Below are 19,503 nucleotides of genomic sequence, written 5' to 3' on the forward strand. Positions count from 1 at the left end.
GGCGTGCCTAGCAGTGGCCTCCACCAATAAGCGCCAGCGGCGCTCCTCCTTGCCCCGCCTTTCCCCGCGGGCCCCCCGGTGGGGCTGGGAAGGCTCGGCCCGCTCCACCCCCCTCCCCTGCGGCAGGGGGCGGTACCGCCCAGCGCCGGCTGCCGCCGAGGGAGCGCCCTCTGCCGGTCGCAGGGCGAGCCCCGGTGCCGGCCCGTCGGTACATGCCGCTCCATCCCAAAGGGAGAGTAACGGTCGTACGTAGTCAGTGCCTGGCCTGCCTAGGACAGCAGCGCCGGCTCTTTTAAAATCGGAGTCTGGCTGCCGGTTATTGCCCGTTACACGTCCAGCTGCTGCACTCCTCACAGAGGAGAGGAGCGCCAGGGCCATGGCAGGCAGCTCTGCACTGCCAGGCTGGTGGCCAGCAGGCCCCTGTGAGTGGGTGCTCCTCAGGAAAAACCGAACTGCCCAGTACTGGCTTTCTTGACAAGAATCAGAACTGCTGCATAGGTGACAACAGTCACTCTACAACACCCTTTGGGGACAGGGAAGAGCCTTTCCAGCTTCCAAGTACAAGCAGCATGTAACCATTTGAGTTGATAAATGCTGACAATTTTCAAGGGGAAATTATCCTTCAAAGCCAGGTACCATATCCACAGATGGAAAGGGGGAGATCAAGACCATTGCCACAGTACTGAGGGGACTGTTGCTCAGATTTTGTGAACTGCATGAGAGGAAGCAGATCGCAGCCTCTAGCTCATACCTGGCTGAGAGCAGCCCCGGCTACTTCACCGTGGGGATGACCTGTTCAGGAGACCCTGGCTCAAATGAGATGACCCAGGCAGTACAATGGGACTTGCTGGGACTCCTCAGTAATTGTCAGTTGTCATCTACTTGGTGTGGTCAGTTGGTTCAGGCCCACCTGGCTCCACTGCCTCCCCTGATGGGTCCTTGTCAGTACTCACCTGTTCCCAGGGCACTGCACTGGCTCTGCAGGTGAGGAGTGAGACTTTGGAAATAGTGTAGGCAGGTGACTCACCTCTTCCGGGAACCTGTGCTTTGTGCTGCTTTTTTCTTTGTGGTTGTCCTACGGTTTTCTTCTCCCCTGCCATCACTTGCAAGTTAATTCTACCCTCTGTTTCCATAATCATGGTGTCTCTTCCTCCTATAAACACAGGAAGTTGGCAGCAGTTCTTGGAGACAAGAACAGTAGTCGCTAACACAGGAAGGATAATGCCAACAATGAGGCATTATTTCCAAGACACTACAACAATCACAGCATGAAGAAGGCTGCACAGTGGACAGACACTTCAGCTACTCAAACTCAATCCTTAGCTTCAGTAAGAAATCTCTCTGTAGGAAGTCAGATAGAGGGAGTAGTGTAAGTTGTATTTTATTAGACAGAGGTGGCTTTGATACATGTTACATCTTAATTTTCCATTGTTCTTGTTCAGACATGTTGAGTGTACAGGTTTCCCATTTTTTAGTCAAGAAAGAAAACACGTCGCACAAAGCAGCTGCATTCAACAATACAACAAGATCATTATTCACTTGGAGACTAGAAATGTGCCCAGAAGTTTTTCGGTCATTCAGTATGCTAAAATATATATAATAAAAAGAGTTAGTTACTGTTTAATGGTAAAATACATTAAAAAAAGTCAGGCTAATCAAGAATGAAAACTCAAACTTCCTTCAGTATGGCACCACTCTATTGTTTCATTATAAATTTGTAAAAGGCACCACACATTAAAACTGTAAAGCAAGGGAGAAAACAAAACCAAGCAACTTTCCATGGTTTTCTTTCTGTACAAGTACATATATATCTTAAGGCAGGTGTTTTTATGTGCAAAATACAATTATACAGGTAAAACCAATGTTAGTATCAGATATTCTCATACTTACTTCTTTTAGCAGTAACATTAGTGTCCAAATGTACAGTACATTGAAAACACTTTCCTCTAACAGAGCTCGAAATAGAAGGCAGGCTGGAAATATGGCCCTGATAACAATTTTTAAATCTCAGGAGCTTTTATGTAGACCCCTCAAAACATGTACAAACAGTCATTCTCTTTTCCTTGTTGTCTCTTCCTTTAGAAAGGTCCATATCAACTTGTTCACTATGTCAGGTTGATCCTGCTGGAGCCAATGACTGGCTTCAGACAAGATAGTTAATCGGAAATGATTTTTAACGTAAATCCGTGTAATTTCTGCCATCTCAACTTCCATGAACACATCTCTCTCTCCCCATAGCAGCAGGGTTGGCATGATGACTTCATGGTGCTGCAAAGGTAGGCAGCTTTAAAAATAAAACACAGGTCTTATTTTAACAAAACATCACCAAGACAGATTCAGCCAACTTTTGAAATCAACACAGTGGATCTCATTGCAAGCTTTCTAGGTTCCAAGATATCTTCTATAATACCAAGAAAACACTCCTGTGATGAAGTCCTTTAATTGTTTTTAAGGACGGTAAAATTCTTAGAAGATACTTTTACTGTAACATGTCTGTAATCAGCAGTTGATTGCAGCAGGTCTTGTTTTTGGAACATGAACGATGCTTCAGCATGATGCACAGCTCAGGAGCCCCATGACCTTTGTAAAAGGGAATGTGGCCAGAATTTCGTAGGTCAGGGGCTTTCCCTTGGTTGATGAATTCTATGGCAAATTTCTGCACCTGTATTATTTACTGCGAGTAGGTTTTAATGGAATACGATGCTTTGAATCACGTTTCGACTACAGTGTTCAAGGCATTGAGCTACCTGAGCCGACAAACTGCCTTCCCAAAAAATGGTTGGCCAGGAAATGGCAGGCTGTGATCTTTGGACACTATGGAAGATCCCAGCTAGAGTGTTTCAGACCTACTCAAAGTTAAGTATTGTGTAGTATAGCTAAAAATAAAAATATTTCTAGAAAAGATACTCTATAGAACATTGATGTCTAAAATGCTGAACTGAATTTAGTTACATTCACTCATCTATGAAATTCATGTTAACATTCAAAGTACAACAGAATTCCATTTACAGAGAGCTGCAGTAGGTTTTTTAAGGCCTTGGACTTACATACCTACATCTGTATACAGTGAAAGCAAACTTCCTTAAAAATTTGCTTTTCCTGGAGTCATAATCTCTTTAGAACTGCAACATCACACAGTATCACAGTATGTTTGGGATTGGAAGGGACCTCAAAAGATCATCTAGTCCAATCCCCCTGCTGGAGCAGGAACGCCTAGGAGAGGTCGCACAGGAATGTGTCCAGGCGGGCTTTGAATGTCTCCAGGGAAGGAGACTCCACAACCTCCCTGGGCAGCCTGGTCCAGTGCTCTGTCACCCTCACTGAGAAGAAGTTCTTTCTCAAATTTAAGTGGAACCTCTTGTGTTCCAGCTTGATCCCATTGCCCCTTGTCCTATCATTGTTTGCCACTGAGAAGAGCCTGACTCCATCCTCCATCACAACCCAGAGCTTTGGCTGTCCAGAAAGCATTTAAAGATAAATACATTATAAGACATCTGAAGAATACTTTAAGAAAAGCCCTTAGAAAGTAAAATGTTAATAAAAATTATACCACCACAATTACCTATTTAAACTTTCAGTAAAAAGCTTACTATTTTTTCTTAATAGATTACTTTAAATTGAATATTTTATAAATATTTTCTCATCTTAAAGGTAGACATTAGGAAAGGTACAAGTAGCTAGATATGAAAGACTATTTCAACATAAACTGTATAAACCCATCAGAATTTATTCCAGAGACACTAAAAAATTTACCTAATTTATACTTGAATTACTTAATCTTAGCCACATATCATAACAGCCCAGCTGTGACAATTTAAAACAGATTCCATCTGATCTAATACAAATCTTATAATATTAATGCTCAAGCATGTTTTGTTTCTGAACAAATTTTTATGCCAAACTTAAGTGCTAGGTTGAAACTTAGGAGTTAGTTAAGACACTATGCTTTGTGAAAAGGGAAAGACAAAGAAGATGGCATGTATTAGTTTAAAATAAAACAAAGAAATGAAGACTTTGAAGACATTATTCCTCTTTACTTATACATAATGTCAATAAATATTAAAGATCACTTTAAGTAATAATTTAATTTCATTTTGGTTGATGAAATAGGAAAATTCTTAAAATGGCTTTGCTAGCAGTGGATTTAAAATCTCATTTTTCAACCAACCTGACCTCCCTCACTGAACCATAGCTTATCCATAGTATCAGTTGTAAAAACTGATAATCTGATGATCTGATTCAGTGCATTTAGACTAATCGCTTTAGCTTTTAAATCCAGTATTCTGGATCTCTTCACTATTTATATGTCTATTTTTTCACTACTGTAGGGTTTAATATTTTTCTTTCATGTCTAAGTGCTTTGCAAGATTTGTAGCCTCACTTAGGAAAACTCCACTGGGCTTTTTATGCACACTGCATAGATAAACAACCTGTCATTTTTCATTGCCTATGAGCTGCACTATATTTCTTTTCAGTCTGGAATATGGGACATTATATCATGCCTGAAGTTTCTACAAATCTCCTTTAACAAGGATTATCATGTAGATTTCACATTTAGAAAGGGAAGCTCCACTTGTGAAGTTTAGATCTTCGAAAAACAGACTCAAACCTTCCTACAGCACTATTATTACAGTAAACAAATACTGAAGTGCTTCTTTACTGCTATAAAAGAAGTAATCTCATTTTCTAAAAAATGGCACAGCAGAAGAAATTCAAGCTTCAACTGCTTAGCTATCTCTCTTAACCAAGCATGATACAAAAACTTTATGAGTTTTATTCCAACATTTTTTGTATCTGAAGTACAGTGAAGGGAACAACTGCTGTGCTATTTATACAAGGATGTGTTGGTAATGGATGGATGAAGTAGATGATTTCAGTAATCTCTTGAAAATAAATTTCCAGGACAATTAAGCTCTGAAGACTGAAACTCCAGGTGGATGGTAATGAGCTGGAAACCTTTAACATGCAGGTCACCAGTGCCAGCCTACTGGGAATCACGGTGAATAAAAGTCATTAGCATCTAAGTGCTGCTCAGGAGCTTATATGAGGGGAAGTGAAAATTTCAATACAGTTTTAATATTTAATAATTCACATCCCATAACATATGACCATCAGAGCTGGTGGCAAGAACTGAATGAAGACCAATCTTTTCTTTCCAGTCCAAAGCTGGCTGCACTGTGGCTGATACCACCTAAAACAAGATTCTCTGAATTCAGTACAGATATGCTTCCATTAGACAAATAAAGCAAACAATGCACAGACATACACAAAGAGCTGTGAAGATAATTTCTGATTAATAACTGATACTAGGCTTTTTTGAGCCTGAAAAGGCCTGAAACAATAGTTTAAATATACACAATTCCACTATCAGCTGTCACAGGTGTTTCCCTGTTATTGTCAGAGAAGCGCCTGGTTAACGTGTGCACTCAGTGCCGCGCGGTGCTGAGGCAATGGAAGAACACGGCTCAGGGTGCTCAGGGCTCTCCCGCCCTGGCCAGCAGCCTCCAGCTCCCCACTGCCCATGGACAGCCCTGCTGATCTCACCTCCACTCTGCATGGCTTTAAATAAGTATATTCTTACCAGCACAGCCATCTCATTTATTCCCCATTGGTGTCTGTGCTTGGTGTTACATTATTTAGAAAAGGATATACCATCTCTCCACTTTCTCATTCCAGTTTTGTCTCCTGGCCTGTACAAGTCAGCACCTACCTCAGATCCCCTTTTCCTCCCAGTATTTCCCTGCCGACTGCTCTCCGGACAGCAACAGCAGGGAAGGCATATAAAGAACAGTAAAGGTGGCACTCAGTTTGGACCAGGGAAAATGAGAAGTTAATCCACTTCAAAAACTGGCTGTGCGAGTTTAGGGAAGGAAGAGAATGGTAATTTTTTAAGAATATTGGGAATCTGGTCTTGTGTTAGAGATGCATGCAGAAGATTTAGCGCTGTTGAAGACTGGAAGCAGTAACAGAAAAAAAAGAGTTTAATTCCACTCTTCCTGGTTTAGTCCTTTAAGTTAGGGCTATAAGTCATAAGTAGAGTATATGCAGAGTTAAAAACCTTCTGGCCCTGTTTAGGTGGCATCGGTCTCCAAGGCCAAGCCAACTCCTTTCAGGAAAGTTAAAACCATTAGAAAACTGACGGAGAAAAGAAAATAAATATTCATCTTGTAAAAATATTTCCTACTATGATACTATTTCTCAGTTTTAGTTTGTGCATGTGCCCTGTCATATGTGCTTACTGCTACCAGTGGGTTTGATGAGACCAATGCAGGAACAAAAACCCCCAAGTTAGGGCTGATTTTAGGCTTAGTTACAAAAAAACTAGCCCACCTTTTTATAAAAACAGCCCAAACACAATAAAGACGTGGTTCTTTAAAGTTACAAATGAGGGTAACTTACTTGTGTGTGATATTATCTAGTAGTATTATCTAATAATAAGCTCTTTGTAGAACTGTAATGCAAATAATTGATGTTAATTTTGTAAGTATTATTCAGAGATGGATTTTTGTGATTGCCATGCATTCTGTGAATGAGGAATGGTCTTTGCTTTATTAGATTTCGAAACAAAGATTTCCCTTCTCTACAGTCTGGCTGTGTTATTGTCTGTGTGGATACCACAGACAGTTCACTTTGCATCACGCCACCTGGCACTGAGCGCCTCTCTTACCTGCTGAGCCTTCAGAAACAGGTCTTGGTTTTTTCCTTCAGCTTTAGCAGCAGAGGGTGCAATAGCATATTTGGCCTCCAGGGGTCTCTAGAATATCTTACCTTGTTTCGGCATGTTCCACTCACCTGAAGATATTTCTGTAATGATTAATGGGTCCAGTTAATGCTCCAGGTTGTGAAAAGACATAGAGATAAGCTTCAATATCCTCTGCTGTTAATCTGCAGCCTTTCCTTCCAATTCCAGTGGCCTGGCTGGTAAATAAACTTTTCAGAACCTACAAAAGGAAGAACAAAAAAGCCACCACATAAGATCACTAGAAAATGTTTTTTCTCTCCCTCAACAGGACATATTTTTCTAAAATCTACTTATACTTTGTTTAGAGTACAATGAATGGTTTAAATGCTTTTTTAGAGAGTTATGTACAAAGCACATGACAAGCTTATTTCTGGTATAACTGACTTCAGAATACTCAAGGACAGGCAAATAGCAGTATTAGCACGTCTCTCAGCTCTGAGCCCTGAGCAGCTGGGGGTGTCAGGGATGCCCGGCACAGACGCAGGCTCCGCTTTGGGCTGCGCTCCTGCAGTGACAGGGCGCGAGGCAGAACCATCCAGGACCTCCCCAGCCTGCTGCCCTGGGCTGTATCCCTGGAGGAGGATGCATGCCTGCACCTGCTTTTCCCTTTCATATGCTTGTACTTATTTTTGAAGGCTACACAAGGTGTTGGCCTTGTTGGTTCCTCAGGCAAAATTAATCACCTGGCTGTATCCGATGCCCGAACTCCCGGTCTGCCTGCCCTGCAGCAGGCTCTGAGGGACAAGAGGATGTCACACCACACACAGGAACTTCGGATAAGTCAGCGGGAGTTCTCCAGGCACCACAGTGTCCCACTGGCGTGGGCACAAGTACAACCAGCTGCCTGTCTAGGTGGAGTAATGCACTGTAGTGCTGGAGGTTAAAGTATGTACCTGAACACCTCCCAGAAATGCAAAAGCAAGAGTTAATCTCATAGACCCTATGTACTTACAGCCTACTTTATAAAAATATATAAAGCTTAAGCAGAAAAATCAGAAAGCTCCGTATTTTTTCCAGTAATTGTAACTACATCAGAAGGGATCAACATAGGTGGTAATTCTTCCATCACTCACAGTTAAATATATAAACAAGAGCACTCATTTTGCTCACCTTGAAATCATTTACTGTAAACATGAATTCAGGAAACCATGGCATTTGGAAAAAGAAGTAGTAACCAGATTTAATCAATTGTGATGGATGTCGTAGAATGTATTCTGAAACAAAAATGCCCATGAATTAAAAATGAAAACTGATGACTCAAACAAAATTACTGTTAATATTACTATTTTTTAAACTTAAAGGGATGTTTTAAAAATATTACATTAGAGCATGCTATGTGACAAAAGATGATTATTGTTTCAGGAGTAAGTATATGATAGGGCCATTAAAATGTACTTCTTTTACATGTGTTAATAAAGACAGTCAGCACACCAGAAGCCTGCCAAAGAGTAGGTGAGGGCAATGACATTGGAGAGTTAAATCTCATGATAGGTTTTCACGTTAAGATCTGTTTATTAGCTAGTGTAAAGCATTTTTTTTTTCAGCTGTGGAATAAGAGGCATAAATACAAGCCTTCAAGTCTTTCTCTCATCAAACAGCAGTCTGTAGATTATAATCCACTTACATTCTAAAGAGAGCATCAATCCTGTTCACAAAAGTACAGAATTTTTCTAACAGTTATCTTCTTGGCAATTTCAAGAACCGTAATGAAGATTACAGAGTGTCACTTTTCAATGCCATGGAAGCATATATAAAAAAAAGAAAATGTTATAGCCAAATTTGCATTTTTTTAATTGTCATTTTGTGTCTCCAATGAGTTACAAGAGCCAACATTGACATTCTAATACGTAACTTCCTTGAAGCAACCACAGACTGGACACAGGTGCCAAGAAGCCTAGAACCTGTCCTTTACACAAGCAAATTCAGGAACGCAAAATTGTGCTCTCCACATAGAAGATAATCTCTAAAACACTCATTCTGACAGTGAATAAAAATGGGTTTTAAAACAAAGTAAACTGAAGTATCAGCTATCTTCTAAGCTTTCATATATATACATGCTTAATTGTGTCACCTATTGCATTTTTTCATGATGGACTATCAACACTCCTCGCTTCACTTTTTGGCACAATTTATAAACTGTGTATTTTCATTTAATCCACAGTAGAACACAATTGATCTAGGGAGACTTTATCAAGCTACAGAACAGATTTTGTACTTTAATAAATAAGCCAACAAATACTAAGAAATATTATAATAAAGTGTGTTTGTCTTCTATACAGCCTGGCTCCTGCTCTCAGTGAAAATACTGCAAAAAGCTCCTGCTTGCTCAGGTGATGGTGAACGGACCTTTCCTTGGGTAAGTGAGGCTTAACTCCCTGGCAAAATGTTCTTTAATATCTTAGAAAGGTGCCCAAGAACACTGTGAGAACATGCGTGAATGGTTCAGGTTCCATGGTGGTAAAAGGTGAGATTTACATTGAACTGAAATGAAAATTAAAGCTGTACTGAATATTCTTAACTATTTCTGGGGAAATGGGGTGACCTTTTAATGGAAACAGGGTTAGGTCAGCAACTGAAGAAATTAAAGTTAGTGAGATACTACTTTCAGTTGAATTACTGAATGTTGACCAAATCCCTATGAAATGTTTTGCAAGCTCAAAGTCTGTCACGCAACAAATGTCGCTAGTGCACCTAAATCCTTATTCAGCTCACAGTACATTCCTGAGCCTCTGGTAAGTAGACTGCAAATGCTGTCTTGTTCCAATGAATATTGTACAAGATCATCAATTGTCACTTGTCACCTAAATCGGCATTAAATTCTAATGTCTCGTTCACATTTATACAAAGGCTGTTTTATGCAGATTTAATAATGCAGTGAGGCCTTAACCTAGGTGTAATGCAATAGACACTCCTGTTCAGGGCATTTTATCCTGCCAAAGTGTTATAAAACAGATTAATGTGTATGAAAATTATGTTTGCAGACCTTCAAGGATTAAGAAAAATATCAGTAAGGTTGGTTGCAAGCATTCCCGCTTCCTACAATAAATTATTTCCAGAAGTCAAATACTTGATACCTTACTGCTTCATAAAACACAGTCCAGATGGCACTGAGTACTGGCAGCTTACCTACTGAACATCTAAAGTGGCAAGTAGCTTATTCTCCTTTAGCAGCCTCAAAGCTAACAAAATCTTAATGAACATGCAGATAACTCACCTGTGAACACAGAAGGATGAGGGAAATTAATCACAATCAGCTTAGTCACCATTTCAGGGTAACATATTGCCACTAACCAAGCGATCATTCCTCCCCAGTCATGGCCAATCAACACACACTTGTTGTATCCTACCACATAAACACAGATTGGTGCTTTTATTTCAGCGGAATTTGTATCCGTACAAATTATCACAGACAGTAAAATAATTATTGGGAAAAATAGGTGGTTCGGCACATTTATTAATGTAACTGTTTAATACTGCACTGCTTCCATTACTAATGGCCAGAAAAAAATAGTGCACTACTATAGTTAAACAATTAACAACTTATTAAAATGATTTAATTGGCCTTCAATTACACTTTAGCTGGATTATCTCAACACCAAACTAAAGTCACTTGGTATCCAAAAGGCCAGCCTGTTCACATGTTTGCCAGTGTAGGGTTAGATGTAGAGTTCAACTTGCAGTCATTATAATTAATGTATGTACATTCATCATGTTCAGTGGGTTTGGAGTTTGAAACTGCAGGCAGAAAGACCGAGCAATCTCCTGAGCCCCTCTTAAACAAAACTAACCCTTAAGAATTTTTCTGAATAGGGGAGGTTATCTAAGCGCTGAACATCCTCATTATGTAAAAAGTGGGTGTTATACTTAATAGCCATATATATAGCGTATCTATACACACATAAATACACACATTTATATACTTAGCAGGCCTGTAGCTTTTCTCCATATGGTGTTTTGATGGCAATTTTTAAAGTTCTTGGCACTCATATACTTCTTCCATCAATAAAACCGGTAATTTAACAGCCATATAAGGGGGGAGAAAAATCATGACTGTGTTTTTGAAAGCCTAACATTCCTCCTTCAGCCATTGCTGGAATACATACTATAGTGTTAGATACCATCACATTCCTCTTTGAGGATTGTAATGCTGAGCATATATACTACAAATGAAAGGCATAAAAGCCAAACTGTTTAGAATTGTTACATAAAATTGAACACAGTTGTCAAAGCACCTTATAACCCCTCCTGAATAGAAATCTTTCGGAGCACTTTTGATATAATCAAGTTCTCCAGAAGAATTTAACTTGCAGTTAAACAAACAAAGATTACAAGCCCCAGAAATACTTTTTCAAAAAAATTGCAAATCCTTATGAAATTGAATTATGATGAGAGCACTTCTCAAGCATAACCATGGCATTACCATGGAGATTAACACAGCCAGCCAAGGTTGGAAAATATAAACACAGTGTGGGGACTGCCCGCCCAATCTTTTTGACAATATTCAAACATCACAAGCAAAGCAAGATGTAAATTCAAACCTTAGAACTTGAATCACTGCTTTACTATTTCTTCATGTGAAATGCAGTAAGTTGTTTCACTATTCATGGAATATCCAGGGAATGTAAATGATTCTGTGAATAACAGTGTAATCCCTTGTCTTGCTATTGGTATGGAAGGGAAATACCATTCACTAGGTGTCACAATTTATCACCAGAACAGCGAGGCTGCAAACTGAACTGGAGGGGCAAATTTTGCAGACTCGCTTCAGCTCTAGACCGCTACACCATATATTTGCCACAGGGAGCAATATGTCCCTTGCTCTCCCTTCTGTTCTTCTCGCTGTTGTATAAGACAGAATGATTCAGCTCTTGAGAACTGACTACTGTGCGGGAGTAGTATTTTGGGATTTTTTTTTAAATACAGCAGATGTACTGTCATCATCTTTATAAAGCCTACAATATTTATTCTGTCTTGTTTGTGCAAGAAAAATACCACCTGATTTAAGCTATTTGGTCTGGAAGTGCTATTGGACTCCAATTCAGAACATTATCCTCTACATGCAATGGTTAGGAGTCAGCAAAGACCTTATTAGGGAAAAGACCATAGGTTTGTACTGCTGGATTTAACAGCACATAGGGAACATTATTTTTAAACTCATTATGGAAATTTTTTTTATCTATTGTTTATACTGACATACAAATCATTATTAAAACCCAAACCTTTTTAATTGATAATACTCCATAAAATGTGAATATCCTTAGATTTATATCTATACGTAACTGTAACGTGTATATATTTTTTTAAATGCAGTTTTAAAATAAATCATTACTACATCTTTATGGGATTTTTCCCAGAAAATCAAGTCATCTATGAGCTGAGTAGTTTGTCTTCTACTAACGCACCTAGAGATTCCAAAATATCCTTTATATCTGTTATCAGGCAATCTAACTTGTAATTTTCTTTGTGAGAAGGAGCATCTGTTTCTCCATAACCTCTCAAATCCAGGGCCACCACTCGATATTCACTTTTAAATTCCCGCAATTGATGGCGCCAAGAATACCTAACAAAGGGGAAAAAAAAGTTGAAGTTATAAGGTCAAGCAGTATGATATCAAAATGCACTCAATGCTTTTGCTCTCAAATAGCTGAGGGTAAATGAGTACGGCTCTGTTTGCAATGAGATTCTTTTTTCTCTCAGTGGTAATGCTGATGGTCCTTTGTGACTCCAGCAGTCTCGTGCTCCCGTCTTGAATTCCCCAGTAAGGGGGAATTCAAGTGCAGCTGCCAGAAAGGGGCCATGGCCAGAGCCCGGGTGTTTCAACAGTTCCTGGAGCCCGGCATGTCCTTTTGCTGCAGAGGAAGCAGGCATGAACCCCAGCACACAGAGGACGATTCTGGTTTATCCTCGGAGCCATAGTATCATCATGAAAGTGAGGTCTGAAAAGCTTTCTCTTCTCCCTGGCTTGCTCACACACACATTTTAATGAAGTAGGGAAACATGCCTCAAGGCATGTGGTTTTTCTTTTCAGAAAAGGAATGTCAGATGATTCATATACTAAGTAAACCAAATAAAGAAATACAATGAATAACAAATTAACTTAGTGAAGTTTATATAATTTATATTATGTACACGTTTATCTGCATCTCTATTCTTAACCGGAATTGCTCCAGAACAATCTCTGAACGTGTTGGCACTACACAAAGTATTTCATTGCTTGTGTTTCTACGGAAAAAAATGGTAACGTTACACACGTTAAAATACATACAAAATTAAGAGCTCAGGCAGAGGCCTGTGCTATTCCGCATTCTGTGTGTTATGTTAGATGTGCATTATGAAGCAAAAATAAAAAGAAAATGGTGGGTCTCATCCTGTAAGAACTACCTGCCCTGTTATTGACACCAAATAAATTTCAGAGTAGCCAGGATGAAGGCAGGCATGGCCTCACCTTACACTGTAATAGAAACAGATACAAAATCCGTGATCCTTCTAGATGTCGACATCCCCCTGTGACAGGATCTAGCTTTTACTTCTGCTCATTTCAACAATCTCAGCTAAACAATGTAAACATTTGGCTCGTCACCAATCATAGCAGTGATGCACAGAATTCTACCTTAATTCAAACTGTGTGTGTATCAGACCATTGGCTCTTCCTCTTTAGCTTTGTCTCCAGCCCATTAGAGATTTTGAATGTAAGTAATACTACAGGAACATCCATTAATTATAGAAATTTCTATTCATATAAACAGAACAGTCAGAACCTTTTAATTTCAGTGCCATAGAATGCAAATACAAGATTTACCTGAGATCTCCAGGAATGATATTTTTAAAGGCATTATACAATGATTTGGAAGCTGAATTTGCCATGGTAACTGTTGGAGCTATCCTGTATACTTCAGTAAGAAGAAACGAGGCCCATAAATAAATAAATAATCTATTTTTGTTTTCAGAAAATGCCTGCTTGCTATCCCCATCATCTGTTTTCACAGCAGTCCATCAGTCACGAAATGGCTGACCTACCAAATGGGTAGGTTTTATATTCAAAGAAATCCTTTTACTAGATATGAAATCTAACTATTGGGGAACTGCTTTGCAAGCAGAATTTGGAATTGTTGGTGAATGCTTTTACTTTCATAAGGCTGAATACTGGAAACTATTTTGTGACTTTCTGATCACATTATTTCTGAAAGGCAGCTTGTACAAAATTTAGTAGCTGACACACGTCTTATAGGTACCTGGCACCTTGTGCCCAATTTCAAATATTTTATTATTGTCTTTCCACAACATAGTATTAATTTTCAAGTTCTTATGGCATCTAAAGCTCTTAATGGCTCTGGTGTGTTATATTCTTAAGTGATCTTTCATTTTCAGGCAGTCTCCCTCACTCACTAAGGTCAGTATTGCCTGGTTATAGTTGTCCTATGTATAACCTTGAGACATTCAAAGGCAGAGGATTTGTGATAATTAAGAACTGTAACTGTGAATCATACCCTTTTTTTTTTTCTTTTCTCCAAGTGAAATGATAGAAATGTGATATTTTAAAATATCTCTGAAATTGTGATTAATTTATCTTGTGCTCTCAGGACAATGTCTATTCTTGTATTAAAAAAAATCTTCACTGATTGAATTAACAAACCAACATCAGCACTGGTAGCATGAATATTTTATAGACTATTGGCATGTAGTCTTCATTTTAAAAACAGTTATATAAACTATGCTACTGGTGGTCCCAATGACCTATATAACAGTTTCTCATTCATTCTTTTTGAATGGCCAGATAATACAATATATTAACTGTAACTTAAAGCATGACTCACCATTCTAAACTGTAAGAATAGCTTTCTGCTTTTGGAAAATAATATACCAGATCTCAGTAGAAGATATACATAAAATGCAAAATTTTTCATTACTATTCGCACTGTAGGGGAAATCAGCTGTAGTCTCAGCTGCCTTATCATGTCAGAGAATGCATTATGCAAGGTATGCACAATGTTTGCATAGAATATGCAACCCCCCATCTGTCTTTTAAATCAAAGTTTTAATCCTTTTAAATAGTAATTATTAGTCCAATCTACTTCTTTAAAAATTCTCTTAAAATAAATATGACTTTCTACCATCATCCTCAAGGCCGTTATTATCTATAGGAAATTGCTAAGGGAAAAGAACTGACCTCTGTTTTATCTGGGTCAATTTATCACGGTATGACCTGAGTCCAGCTTGAAAGACCACAGTTCCAACAGTGGAGCCTAGCTCCATATCTGAGTTTATAACAGAAAGGAAAAGGATCGTTTAACTTGCTAAATTGCTGGCATCACCACTACCGCTATTCCCTTATTGTTTTTGCGGTATAAGATCTGTAAGTCATGCTTCACGAGATAAACTTGGCAATGACAGCCAGAGCAATTTGGTTAAATCATTAGACACATGACTGCTTTTCATTGTTATAAACAAACATTTAGGATTGGGTTTGATTCATCATTCATCTTATGATGAACTAATAATAGAACCTTTTTCCCTGAATAGCACTCTGAAATTAGGCTGCACAGTAGCCTATAGAACTCATAGTTCTTCTTCCCTTCTCCCAGTTAAAAGTTAATGTATAGTATTTTTAATAAATTCAGCAATCCGTATTGCACTGGACATATAATGGATCCTTATTTTAACACCTTCTGCTATAATTCATAAGTTTAGCCATATTAGTACAAATGTTATTCAAACAAGAAATTCATTAAAATGAGCAATTCCTCCCCAAAGTTTGAAAAAATTGTACATACTTGGGGAAAAATGGCTTGACAATGCAAAATAGACTGTTTGTGTTAGCTTGCCGTTAGTTAGCACTCAAAGACACATAAAATGGATCACACTGGGGATACTTAAGCTGGGACAATCACTCTCAGGTGTCTTAAGCACTCTCTTTTATACAAGAAAAGCATGTGGGGAGTTTTACCAGAATTCTGGAAAGCCATGAAGCAGCAGCATGAGTGGTTTACCCCTTTCTCCAGCAGCCACATAGTGGAATCTTAACCCTGAATCCTGAAACAAGAGAAAAAGTGTGTTTTTATTGCTGCATAGAACTGCTATACTAGGATTTAAGAATGAATATGGTTTCAGACAATATTCTAAGAAACTATGTATCACCCCAGGAAAATAATTTCAAATTGTCAGGTTTTGAAGCTGAAGTCTTCTGCGATTCTGGGATGAGGTATGTGCTACATCTGGCAGTGCTGAGTATCCTGCCACAGCTTCTTCCAAGGAGGACCATCTTTACCACAGCTCGGGCTGTGGTGACTATTGCCAGTTCAGCCATGAGCACGCTCACCCCTGGACGGGCACCGCTTGGCACGGTGACTGGGAAATGCAGATTCTTGTCAGACCTAGCACCTTGCATTCACACGGACACCTGCCATGCGCTAAGACTTTAAGACACAGTATACTTTAAATGCATTTCCAGTCTTTCAGTTAGTTTGTAAGATGATACAACTATTTAAAACTGTCACGTTGCATTTTGGCACAATAAAGGACTGCGTGGATTCTTAAGAACCAAAAGCAATCAAAATTAAGTAACTAGAAAGCAAGTGGTTTTTGCTGAATTTTACTGTTCAAAGTTTCAGACTTGCTTCAGAAAAGAAAACGTTAATGTTATAATCTTATGTTCTACCCTGTTTATAGTCATTATTTCTGATGCCTCTTCTAAGAAAATGGGTCTTAGGAGAATTACCAGCAGGCAAGTTACTTATTGTTAGCAGCGCAGAGGCTGAACACTGAAATGCCATTGAAAGGAGTAGATATACACAAGCTTACACCAACTCAAGGTCAAATCCAGTAGAATTTAAATGAGCTGAAATTACAGCCTAGAGGGTTTACTGAATTCTGGCACAGAAGTGGATACAGAAGTTGGGAAAGAGCTCACAAAATGCAACACACTGTTTGAAGTCATGTGAAGGAAACTGCAGGAATAAAGGCTGTACTGCTCCTGGACAGATGTCAGAGCCCTCATTGTCTCTGCTGTTTTCAAGAGGGAAGGAAAACCCTGTGTCTTTGGTGTACATCAAGAGCTTATATTATGCTAAGGATCACAAATGTATAGTGAAAAGTTTTCCTTGCCAGAGATGCTTCAAATTCTCTGAGCTACTTTGGCACTGCTAAGTCACTAATCAGCTACAAAATCATTAACTTGGGTCTTGATTCTTGAAAAGGCTCTGAAAAGGAAACATCTGGTGTTTTTTTATACTGGCTATGGATATAATAGGGACTTTTTGCTCAGTTCTGCCCAAAATTGCACTGATATTTTTCCTCTAACAATAATGATAAAAGAGAGAAAAGTATCTATGTGTTTCTAAATACTTAATGATCTCTTCCTAGTAAATCTTAGGGCCATTACATCATCTTCACCATTGTCCATATCACTCTGCCTTTGATCCTTTTATACTTAAAGCAGAAATTTCTCAGTTTCCTTCCACAGTTTCTCTTCTCAATTTAGTGAGCAGTGGGTGAGCCCTCCTCCATCCCCTGTCTCTCAGTGTCCTCTAGGGATTTATCTTCAATGTTTTATTTTAATCTGTTTATTGCTTCTAAGGACGTCCCCTTCACTCATATTCAATCACCACTTGTACAGCAGCAGTTTAAATGCCACATGCCCCAAACAAAGCCCATCCTCTAGTTTTTCAGTTGTTCCTTTCTGTTCCCTTTTTTCTGCCTCCCAAACCAGAGGCAGATGTTGCTATCTTTTCTGAAACACACTTTTTTGTTTTCTTGAATTTGCACAGATATGTAGGATACATGCATTGGGAAACTAACACACTAGCCTGCTGCTCTCCAGCAGCAAGAGGGTTTCATATTTCCTCAAATGAATGATCCTGTGTATTGACAGCAATTTGATTTTCCCTCCAATACCCTTTTATTACAGTCACACCCCGCACTTCCCCAGCAACCCAGCCATTTACTGGTTGGTGCTGTAGGAAAAATGAATGTGGCATATGAGTAAAAAAACACGCACGTGCCTCCTAACGATAGAAAAAAAAAAACCAAAACCCCAAACCAAAACAAAACACAAAAAAAACCCCAAGCAAGTAGTGAGGCTTAATAATTCATATTAGTACTGCTTAGCACAAAATCATCTGCAGAAATCCCTCAGAACATTGTGCTCATTGTGTTACAAATAACACTTGACAAAATTGGTAGTGTGTTCTTTGTTCACCTGTAACTGCAAAAGAAACCAAGTCAATACAACTTAATGTAGAGCATTAGGTGGAGAAGCAAATCACGGGTAGAGATCTGAGATGTGTATAAAAACTGACTAGTGGCTTTAACTGTACAAACCTTAGAGACAGGACTTCTGTTTTTATTCGACGTTTTTCCTGCGAACCTGATACACGAAAGAGGCTCCCAGGTGCAACTGAGCAAACCGTAAACAACAGGGAGGGTACGGCAGGGGTAGGGAGGGTACGGCAGGGGTAGGGAGGGCACGGCAGGGGTGGGGAGCGGCGGGCACGTACCGCACGCCGGGTGCGGGACACCCAGGGCCGGGGAGAGCCTCACCCGCTCCCCGAACCCTGGCCCGTCGGGCACCACTTCTCCCGTAGGAGCCGGGCCGGGCCTGCGGCCCCTCCTGGCGGACCCCAGCGAGCCCGGCCGGGCACAGCTCCGGTTCCCGGGGCTGGCGCAGGCAGGCACATGTATGTGCGCAGGTGTGCGAGCATGCAAAGGAAGGCATGCACGGGTTGCCGCGCACACGCATGCATAGGAGAGCACGCACGGTGCCCTGCACACGCACCGGAGGGATGCACGCAGGGTGCCGTGCAGCGGGGGGATGCACGCAGGGGTGCCGCCCCCGCTGCCCCGCCCGAGCCCTCACCTTGATCCGGACGTAGCAGTGGGTGCCCAGGGAGGGATCGTTGAGGCAGGCGGGGGGGTTCTCCCGCACCACCCAGCGGAAGGTCTCGCCCGGCCGCCGGCCGATGCTCCAGAGCAGCCGCAGCCCGGCGATGCAGGCGCACAGCCCACAGTAGCTGTACACCAGCGCCCAGAACAGCAGCGCCCGGGCGGCCACCATCACCCGGCGGGCGGGCGGCGGGCACGCAGCGCCGGGTCTCGCCATCGGGCCCCGCCACCGTTCCCGCTGACCGGGAGGGGCTCGGAGCGCCGCCGCCGCCAGGAGCCGCCCGAGCGAAGGCACCGGGAGCGGCAGCACCGGGAGCGGTGGCGCGCCCGCCCCGCGGCCCCCCGCGGCCCTGGCCCGGCACAGCGCCGCGCCGCCCGCCCCGCCCGTCTGCCGCGGCCCCGGCTGCGCTGCGCCCGAGCGGCGGCCGCCCGGGCTCGCTAGGCCACGGGTAGCGCTCGGGGGCGGCAGCGCTGCGGCCGGGGGTGCGCCCAGCAGCTCGGCCGCGGAGAGCTCTTCCCCGCCAGGTATTTCACGGTGAAATAAGGAGAAACCGTCCCCAGAGCGAAGGAGCGGGGCTGTCAGCTGTGTGCTCTGACAGAGCTGCCAAACGCCCCAAAACTCACTCGAAATGTCGTTGCCAAACGCGCGTCTGGGGTACGCGGGACAGCCTCACCTCTGGTTCCTGCTAGAGGTCCTTGCAGGCGCTTGCTTTGACTATGCCAGTCATGTACTTGGTCGCACCTACCCGGCTGACCCGTGAGAGGACTTACAGACATGTAGCTGTGCGGTTGCAATTCAGTATTTTCTAAGACCATACATTCTTTCACTGCTGCTTCACTGTTTTCTAACATGTATTACAATATTAGTTATTACATGCTATTAC

At 41.2% G+C, this 19,503-nt stretch overlaps 1 protein-coding gene across 1 annotated transcript; it reads right to left on the reverse strand.

Moving 5' to 3' along the window:
- Window positions 1-1,356: 1,356 nt before the first annotated feature.
- EPHX4 (epoxide hydrolase 4) lies at window positions 1,357-18,949 on the reverse strand. Its single transcript, XM_065842556.2, has 7 exons — window positions 18,594-18,949; window positions 15,687-15,772; window positions 12,145-12,302; window positions 9,957-10,085; window positions 7,853-7,956; window positions 6,793-6,941; window positions 1,357-2,284 (listed from the first exon to the last, which is right to left on the reverse strand). Exons 1-7 carry the CDS (start codon window positions 18,834-18,836, stop codon window positions 2,050-2,052), a joined length of 1,104 nt encoding a protein of 367 aa, XP_065698628.2. The 5' UTR covers window positions 18,837-18,949; the 3' UTR covers window positions 1,357-2,049.
- Between the last annotated feature and the right edge of the window lie 554 nt (window positions 18,950-19,503).

This window comes from Patagioenas fasciata, chromosome 6, assembly GCF_037038585.1.
Source record: "Patagioenas fasciata isolate bPatFas1 chromosome 6, bPatFas1.hap1, whole genome shotgun sequence".
Lineage (NCBI taxonomy): Eukaryota > Metazoa > Chordata > Aves > Columbiformes > Columbidae > Patagioenas > Patagioenas fasciata.

Excerpts from the sequence above, each read along its gene's own strand:
- EPHX4 (XM_065842556.2), bottom strand. The coding sequence starts at position 18,836 with ATGGCGAGACCCGGCGCTGCGTGCCCGCCGCCCGCCCGCCGGGTGATG. Across the intron at positions 15,773-18,593 it reads ACTGCTACGTCCGGATCAAG|GATTCAGGGTTAAGATTCCA; the intron begins GTGAGGGCTCGG and ends CTCTTGTTTCAG. Across the intron at positions 7,957-9,956 it reads TCATCCTTCTGTGTTCACAG|AATACATTCTACGACATCCA; the intron begins GTGAGTTATCTG and ends TTTTTGTTTCAG.